At 60.8% G+C, this 8,887-nt stretch overlaps 1 protein-coding gene across 1 annotated transcript; it reads left to right on the top strand.

The window, feature by feature from the left end:
* Positions 1-473: 473 nt before the first annotated feature.
* On the top strand, positions 474-8,321 carry GZMK (granzyme K). Its single transcript, XM_036020155.1, has 5 exons — positions 474-589; positions 901-1,048; positions 4,413-4,563; positions 5,343-5,612; positions 8,103-8,321. Exons 1-5 carry the CDS (start codon positions 526-528, stop codon positions 8,262-8,264), a joined length of 795 nt encoding a protein of 264 aa, XP_035876048.1. The 5' UTR covers positions 474-525; the 3' UTR covers positions 8,265-8,321.
* Positions 8,322-8,887: the final 566 nt, after the last annotated feature.

The following is an 8,887-nucleotide window of genomic DNA, read 5'->3' as shown; positions in this document are numbered from 1 at the left end:
CACGGGAAGGGGTCCGGGCCTTAGGGAGGCCTCTGTGGGGCACAGCCACGCTCTGTCCCCGGTCCCGGGCGCCCCCACATCACAAGTCTGTGTCCAGAGAGACACGGAGGGAACCTCCACGCTGCAGGCGCCCTTCTCTGCAGGGACGTGGCGAGGGTCGCCCCAGAGCCACGAGCAGCTCTGAGCTCTGTCTGCAGCTCCACTGGGGCCTCACGGCTGGGCTGTGTTTCACCCTTGCGCTAGTTACAACCCGAGTCCCCACACAGGCGCCGCGGGCGGGCAGGGCCCAGAAACAGATTCTCCCCTGCAACTGCAACTCCTCCCAGAAGTGCTAAACGCACAGGCCCGGGACGCCCCGAGCTGACAAACCCCCCTTTTCACGACGGAGGCGTGAAAACCCGTGACTCCAGCACCCTTGGGCGAGTGCATCAAAGCTGCAAGACCCACCCTCAGCTGCAAAGTCGTCTTTCCTCCCCGGCTTGGCCAGCGCGTGTCGTCCGGGCTTCTCAAATCAGAGCCACCGAAATGGCTGCGTTCCCGTCCTTTTCCCTGCTTCTCCTGGTGGCTGGGGCTTGCGTGACTCCACGGGGTAAGTAGCTCCTGCACCTCCCACCCGCGGGCACTGAGTGGATGTCTAGGGGCTGAGCTGTCACAGGATAAACTGCAACAACGTTTCACAGCCACGTCCGTGCCTCCAAACTGTGATGCGGCAAACGATGGCTTGTATACAGTTGCACGCTGGGGTTTGCGAGTGCAGTTATGTGTCCAGGTGACTGCGGGGTGGCGGGGCAGGGGGGCTGTAACCTTTGAAAAGGACAGAACACCCACCCGCCCAAGGAAGGGGCCCACAAAATCGCCCACGCGGGCCCGGTGTGTCCAACAGCCACTCCTCTTGTGCAGGCTCCAGCGAGGAGATCATCGGGGGGAAGGAGGTGACCCCACACTCCAGGCCCTTCATGGCCTCCCTCCAGCGCCACGGTGTCCACCTCTGTGGAGGCGTCCTCATCCACCCGCGGTGGGTGCTGACGGCGGCCCACTGCCGCCCCCGGTGAGTCCGCACGCTGCCACCCGCGCGCCCCACCCCCCACCCCCCAGGAGGGCCTCTGCCCTGCCCTTCGTGTCCGTGGGCACAGACCACCTGGTGGGGTGACGTACCCTCGTGCGCACCCACACTGTCCACCCTGCGTTTCCCTTCACCCGGGCTGGCCTGCCTTTCCCACCAAGGCCTCAGACAAGCTCAAGGCCGGCATGCACCGCCAGGGAAGGCAGCCCCTCCCACCCCCCGAGGGGACCAGGCAGCCCCAGCATGCACCTCCCAGCCCCCCGACCAAAGGACCTGCTCTGTGGGATTCTGAGGCTAAATAATATGTGTGTCAACATCTGAGTACTCTGGGCACGGCATGAGTGCAAGGAAGGGGCAGCCAGCAGTGGTAGTGACAGCTGCAGAAGGAAGAGGACCCGCCGTACGCGGGGACTCTGGGCCCCTTGCAACAACGCCCCAGTGTCCCGCCCCCCCAGAGGCGAGGCCCGCAGCTTGGGAATCACAGCTGTAAGGGCGACCGCCGTCCCAGGTAGGAAAAGAAAGTCGTAGAGGGTTTATCGAGAGAGAGAGAGAGAGAGAGAGAGAAGGAGAGAGAGATTTCTTTCTCTGGGACGCTCAGAAGGAAAGCTTTTCTAAACACAGGCTGTAACTCTCCAAGTCCGTTCCAGCCTGAGACCCTCTTGCTACAACAGCCCCAAACCCTGCCTGGGAGTCTGCAAGCGCCGCCAACAGAAAAGCAACAGGAAGCAGCTCTGGTGCCGTTCAGCGTGTTTGTGGGGGCGCGGGGTGCTTGTTCTTCGGTTGGTTCGTGCGCGTCTTCAGCAGACGGGAGGTGGGCGGGAGGCGACCCCTCGGCTCCGCTGTGCACGGGGTTCTGTTCCGGGCGAGACCAGGGACGTGGGAAGCCGCCCTTTAGACAAACACCTCCGGGTGGTTCCGAAGCAGGTGGTCCAAGGCCCACCCTGGAGAGACACGGCGCCGTACAACCGTAGGAATGAATGACACGGGTGCTCTTCCTCCTCCACCGTGTGAGTGAGTTCGGGCCCGGGTTCAGCTGAGGCCATGGGTGCTAGAGCTCAGGTGCCCGCGGTGTCCCAGGAGCGGAGAAACGGACCTCTGTGCACCCTTCACAGCTGCAGTGCACCCCGAGACGGAAAGTCCCTCTGGGAAGTCCGGAGAGCACTCGTAGGCTGCTTGCCTTGTTATTAATTTTTTAAAAGATTTTACTTATAGCCCTGGCTGGCGTAGCTCAGTGGATTGAGCGCGGGCTGCGAACCAAAGCATCGCAGGTTCGATTCCCAGTCAGGGCACATGCCGGGGTTGTAGGCCATGTCCCCAATGGGGGCCACGTGAGAGGCAACCACACATTGATGTCTCTCTCTCTTTCTCCTTCCCTTCCCCGCTCTCTAAAAATAAATAAATAAAATCTTAAAAAAAAGAAAGAAGCTTTCCTAAACATTAAAAAAAAAAAGATTTTACTTATTTAAGAGAGAGGGAAAGGAGGGAGAAAGGGAAAGAAACATCGATCAGTTGCCTCCTGTGCGTTCCCCTACCTGGGGGGACCAGTCCCACAACCCAGGCGTGTGTCCTGACTGGGAATCGAACCCGAGACCTTTGGCTTTTCGGGGTGACGCCCAACCCACTGAGCCATAACAGCCGGGGCTGTCTGTGTTGTGTTTAGTATTCACGTGTCCCAGTGGAGATGAAAATAACCAAACATTTCAAAGGCATTAACCAACCAAGGAAACTGGTAAAACAAGAAGGTGGACCAGACATTCCCGCAGCGCCCTTCCCTGGTTAGAATCCGTCGTCCACAGCAGCCTCGCGGCCTTCCAAGTGCCGGTCACTCGGGCAGGTGCCCGTGCCGTCCGTCAGAACGCGGCCCCGGGGGGTGGGCTGAGGGAGGGGGCCCAGTCCCCCTTCCCGTCCAGAGCTTTGGGTGCGGGGACTGTCCTGAACTTGAGCTTGAGTCAGTCCTAGGAAATCCGACCCGCATCCTTTGAGAGATTTCATCCCATCCTGATTTTGCAATAGGCCGACTTTTCAACAAGCAGAGCTGGAATTCCAAAAACAGACTCTTCTGGGAGAATTCAAAAGGTGGGGACTCCCGGCAGTCACAGCCTGCCATTGGGCCCTGGGTCCCCAAACCTGAGGCCGTGTCCGCTCCCCTTTTCTGTGTCTCCGCGCTCTTTGTGACTGGTACGAACCTTTATCAGGGATCTGTGTGTGTGTGTGGCTGTGGGGTTGTTTGTGGCCTGCCTTGACCCCTTTCCCGGTGACGGTGACGTGTGTATACGTAACCAGACAAATGCAACGCTTCGTATAAACCTCCTTACTCCAAATGAGCGTTGGAAGAGGCTCCCGGGGCGCACGCCGGGACGGGAATTGTGTGTGCGTGCGCCGGGCTCCAGCGCCGGCAGGCCTGGCAGAGAGTCGCTGCTCTGTGCACGAGGAGCTGCGAAGGGAGGTTTGTCCAGCACAGCAAACCGCGCAGCGTGGTGCCGCTGAGACACTGCTGCCGGCGCTCTCCGCGGCAAGGGACACAAACGGGAAAACCCACCTGCTGTCTCTTGCGCGGGCTCGCCAGCGGGTGCGCCCGGACCTCCGGCGGGGCCGGCAGCGCCACCACCCCGGGGGGTCCTCACTCCGAGTCGGCAGCGCCTTTCTGGCTGGAGGACGGCTCGCCTTCCTCACCCACGTCTTCTCTCCACGGAGGGCACAGGGCGCGGGAGCCTGCCTCGCGGCCCCGTGAGGAACCACACGCCCCCCTCACCCACCCCCCCCGAGGTCTGAGATGGCGTCTAGACGCGCCAACGCGCAGGGGTCAGTGACGACGCACCGGGCGCTGGGAAGACGGCACGGCCCGGAGAGGGACGAGGGACAGTAATGGGGGGCGTAAGTGGACTGCTCGCCACGGAGCACCATAAAACGGTTAAAACTGTGAAGTTCACGTCACGCAAATGTTACCTCAATGAATAAAAGCTCTTAACAGTGGCAGATGCCAACTTCAACCCACAACCTCAACAAACGTAACATCTTTTATTTCTACCTACACTAACAGTGCATCGTTGTCAACTGGCGTCCGTCGATTAGGGTTGCGTGCGCTCCTCTTCCCGCGGGGGGGCACAGTGCGGGCGCTGGAGGGCAGCACTGGGGGCAGGGGGCGGGCTGGCGGCGGGTCAGTGGGCTCCTGACGGCGCCCACCGTGCTTGCGTCCACTGAGACCCCCGTCACACCCGAGACGGGGAACCTGGGGGGCAGCCCTTGTCCCTGTGTGTCCCCGACCCGCTCCTCCATTTCTCCCCTCCATGGGGGGGGAGGGGGCCCTGGGAGTGAGGTCGCTGACCCTCCACACTTGGCTTCTGTCCAGGTACACCAAACACCAGTCCTTCACAGTGGTGTTAGGGGCCCACTCTCTCTCTCAGAGCGAGGACTCCAAGCAGAAGTTCGACGTTCTGAAGTTCGTTGCGTTCCCGGGATACTCCTCAGACCCCATCTCGAACGACATCATGCTGGTGCAGGTAGGCGGCCCCGCCCCCCCTCAGGCTCTGCAACCTGCTGCGTCACGCAGCTCGGTCGCTCGCCACCTGCACGGAGGCACGGCGCTGGCACTCCCGCCGCGCCCAAGGTCCCCGGGACACGCCCTGGAAAGCCCCCTGCACCCCACACGCCGCCTCGAAGGAAACGGGAGCTCACCACACACCCCTCGGGGCTGGCTCCACACCCGTGGGAGGGGACGGCCCGGCAGGCCCGGGGGCCCCCGGGGAAAGCTTTCTCCCCGAACGCTTTCAGCACCAGCCGATGAGAAATCCGAGGCCGCTGTCCGCCGGAGCCCGGCGAGTGACCTCAGGCAGGCAGGCGGGAGTGAGTCACAAGCCCGTCTAGACCACGCGTAGCCTCGTCCAAACGCAGTCTGCACCGTCCTGGAGGGTCCCCTCCAGCAGGAACGGCCCCGCCCTCGCAGGCACGACCCAGCGAGGTCATTCCACAGAACACGGCCCAGCTCAGGGTGGAGGGCAGAGGGCGGAGGCCGGCTCACTTGAGCCCGGGCAGCATCCCTGCTCTGGGCCAGCTCCTCCCTGAGCATCTTTGCTGAGCTCTGCGGGGCATGAGGGCGGGGGGCGGTGCAGGGGCAGGCGCCGGGGGCAGCGACCGCAGAGGCAGCTGCGGGCCGCCAGCAGAGCAGGCGCTAGAAGAGGGGTGCACCCCCGAGATCGGGGACCACACATAGACCTCGCTCAGGCTGATAGCAGAACACGGCTGCGGACAAACTATCATGTATTCCTTTTCAACCTGCCAGCTTCACACGGCTGCAAAGCTCAACAAGAATGTCCAGCTGCTCCAACCAAGCACCAAGAACGATATTACAGCCGGAACCAAATGCCAGGTCACTGGCTGGGGCGCCACCGACCGGGACACCTTGAAACCCTCGGACACCCTGCGAGAAGTCACTGTCACGGTCATCAGTCACAAGCTGTGCAACAGCCCTGACTATTACAACCACAACCCCGTCATCCTCAAAGGCATGGTGTGCGCGGGGGACACCAGAGGCCGCAAGGACTCCTGCCAGGTACGTGCGGGGCTCGGCGCGCCGGTCGGGTCGGGGGCGAGGCTCCGTTCGCTCAGGGGCACGGGGGACGGGAGGGGCGGGGAGCCCAGGGCCCCGGTCGCCGGAGCTCCTCTCGCTCCCACGCAGCATCCTCCTGTCTCCCCTCTCCCAGCGCGAACGAACCTTAGGGCATCCCCCCCGCCACTGCCCACAGCACGTGGTCAGTGCACGCTCGTGCATCAGCACAGTGACCACGTCTGGTGACCTCTCCAGGCGTCCTGCCAGGGGTGGTAGTGCCCTAGGACAGCCTGCCTGATGCGGACCCCGGCCCGTGGGGTCTGCCACGTTGTGGATGAGACACGAGACGTTCACACGGACCACCGAGTCCCGTGGAGGAAAAGGGACGGCGCGGCTTCCCTCTCAAGGGGAGGGAAAAGCCTCGGCCCTCGCTGTGACCTGCCCTTGTTGCTTTTCTGGGCACATGACACGATGGTCCTCATTTACTAGGCATGGGCTCCCTGTAGGCGGTCACCTTTCACAGAAAACAAAGGCGAGATGCTGCCAATCACATCACAGGAGAGGGAGGTTTGCAAATGCAAAGGGGAAAGAGGTTGCACGGGTTGCACACCACACTGGGGACTTGCACACCACGCTGGGGACGTTCAGCACAGACTCCAGGAAGTGACAGTAAGCACTTGCTGCCTGCGTTCGGGGTGAGGCAGTTTTAGCAAAAGCAGGTCTCAACGTGGCCCAGGTACAATGCAGACCTGACTCCCCACAGGAGAACCTATCCGTGGGCGTGGGACCTGTCTGGGCCCACGCCACACAGAACGGTCTCCTGTACCCGCCCACTCCCACTCACTGGTGGTGACTCGAAGGTAACTTCCCCCCCAAAAAAGAGCCACCGTTTCAATGGACTGGTAAAGAGGTCTTGCAAGACTCAAACGCAGAAAGCTCAGGTGGAGAGTATGTGCTTCTAAAATCCCGCTGACTGGGGGCCGGGAGGAGCCACAGCCCCGCCTCTCACACTCTTGCTTCCTGAGGCAGAAAACGCCCAGGGGTCCGTGGGCGTGGGTGACAAACGGGAGCACGGAGGGGCTGCCGTTGTTTGTTCCTCCTCGCCCGAGAACCCTGGTCACTGCTTCAGGGAGAGAGAGACAGGGAGACTTCCACATGAGAACCAGCGATCGGCTGTCTATTGTCTACGCAGGGATCGAACCTGCAACCCAGGCAAGTGCCCCGACTGCAAATCGAACCCGCAACCCTTTGGTGTATGGGGCGACGCTTCGCCCACCGAGTCACAGCAGCCAGGGCAGGCTACCAATTTTTTAAAAAATTCGAGCACAGCCCTGACTGTGTGGCTCAGTGGGTTGGGTGTCGTCTCGCACAGCGAAAGGTCATCGGTTCGATGCCCAGTCAGGGCACATGCCTGGGTTGTGGGCCAGGTCCCAGCTGTGGGTGTGCGAGAGGCGACTGATGGGTGTTCCTCACATCGATGTTTCTCTCCCTCTCTTCCATCTTCCCTTAACCCCTCTAAAAGTAAATAAATAAATCTTTTTTTTAAGTTGAGAACTCTTTTTTTTAAGATTTTATTTATTTATTTTTAGAGAGGAAAGGGAGGGAGATAGAGAGAGAGAGAGAGATCAATGTGTGGTTGCTGGGGGTTCTGGCCTGCAACCCAGGCATGTGCCCTGGCTGGGAATCAAACCTGCGACACTTTGGTTCGCAGCCCACGCTCAATCCACTGAGCTATGCCAGCCAGGGCTTATAAATAAATCTTTTTGAAAATTAGAACACAATACTCACATCACACTGCACGTGTGATTAAGGAGGGGAGGGTGGGGTGATCTCCAAGACCCTGTGTGTGTGTGCAGCGCCCCCACCCTGCCCTCACCCCACCATTACCCACCAGGGCACCGGGTACTGCAGCTGGCGGGGCGGGGCAGCAGTGACCAAGGCCAGGCTGCCACCCCGTCACCGTCCTGGACAGATTGGAGGCACACGTTTTGTTGTCAGAGGGAATCCTCGGGAATCAGCGCACCCAGCAAGGATTTGCAGGGTGTGTCTGTGTGCAGAGCACCCTGTCCCACCCTCTGAGGGCACCGACGCGGGGAGAGTAGCTCAGGAGACTGAGTTCCTGCCACCAGGAGGGTCCCCGAGGCACCGCCCCTGCAGCTTGGTCTCAGACCCGTGCTCACCAGCACGACACTCGCAGGTGACACGATTCTCTCACTTCAGTGAGTCATTTCAAACTTCCTGTCTGCCCCATCCCCTGAGGAACCACGTTCAGTGGCTGCCGGTGAGCAAAGGATGTGTGTGTGGGTAGTCCCAAAGACAAGGGCGTGGACACAGACACACAGACACCCGGCCCTCAGCAAGGGGCCGTGCTGCCCCTCTTCCAGACACAAGGGAACTGAGGACCAGACCAGAAACTTCTGTGTCACCGGCTGCGGGTGGCAGGAAAAGTGCAAGAGCGTCTGACCCAGCCCCTGTCCCTTTTCCTGTCTCCAGGGTGACTCCGGCGGCCCCTTGGTCTGCGGCGGCGCCTTCTACGGCCTGGTGTCGTCGGGTCACAAATGCGGCCAGGCCAAGAAACCTGGAATCTACATCCTCTTCATGACGAAGTTCCAGGCCTGGATCAAACGCCAGCTGCCCCCGCCTCCTGCACCCTGAGGCGGCCGGCGGTTTTCCGGGGTCTGCCCGTTGCTCGGTGGTGGGGGTTGTTTGTTCTCCCCGTGACACGTTCCACGGGCCACCCGTGTACCCTCAGGTGCGGCTGGGGACAGCTGGGGTCCCCTCCGGCCCCCTGAGGACTGATTTTGTTACGGGATCAAGCTCTTTTTCGCAGGCCTCACGGATGTACCCCTGCCATGCTTACTTCATTCGGAATAAAATGTGCAAGAGTGTCTGTTTGTCTTTTATGGGGGTAACTATCACAAATGATACATCCCCCCACTTCCCCCACGCTCCCCGGAAGGGCGGACAGTGATTACACCAGAGGGTCCCAGCGCCGCCCCCACCAGCTTTGGGTCGCGGTTTCCGGGGGGATCATCCTCAGCCGTGTTCCCGAATGAGAAACAGCAAGCGCGGCTACCCCCGGGCAGGTTAATAAAGAATGACCGGAGCTCCTACAAATATTCACAAGCATCCTTATCACTTACTCATCCACGCCTTCCTCCAGACAGGCCTGAAAACAACCTGCAAGAGCACCTGCAACAAAACAGAGTTCGAAATTAAAAATAGTGTTTCCCCCAAACATTAGGAGCAGAAACACCATGTGACCCAGCAGCACCCCC

This window comes from Phyllostomus discolor, chromosome 3 (assembly GCF_004126475.2).
Source record: "Phyllostomus discolor isolate MPI-MPIP mPhyDis1 chromosome 3, mPhyDis1.pri.v3, whole genome shotgun sequence".
In the NCBI taxonomy this organism is placed as follows: domain Eukaryota; kingdom Metazoa; phylum Chordata; class Mammalia; order Chiroptera; family Phyllostomidae; genus Phyllostomus; species Phyllostomus discolor.
The sequence above is the reverse complement of the archived record's forward strand: the minus strand, read 5'-3'. Positions and strand labels throughout refer to the sequence as shown.

Bases quoted from the DNA above. Each gene is read 5' to 3' on its own strand.
- GZMK (XM_036020155.1), top strand. From the start codon at position 526: ATGGCTGCGTTCCCGTCCTTTTCCCTGCTTCTCCTGGTGGCTGGGGCT. The intron at 4,564-5,342 runs GTAGGCGGCCCC...TCAACCTGCCAG, and splicing joins ACGACATCATGCTGGTGCAG to CTTCACACGGCTGCAAAGCT. The intron at 5,613-8,102 runs GTACGTGCGGGG...TCCTGTCTCCAG, and splicing joins GCCGCAAGGACTCCTGCCAG to GGTGACTCCGGCGGCCCCTT.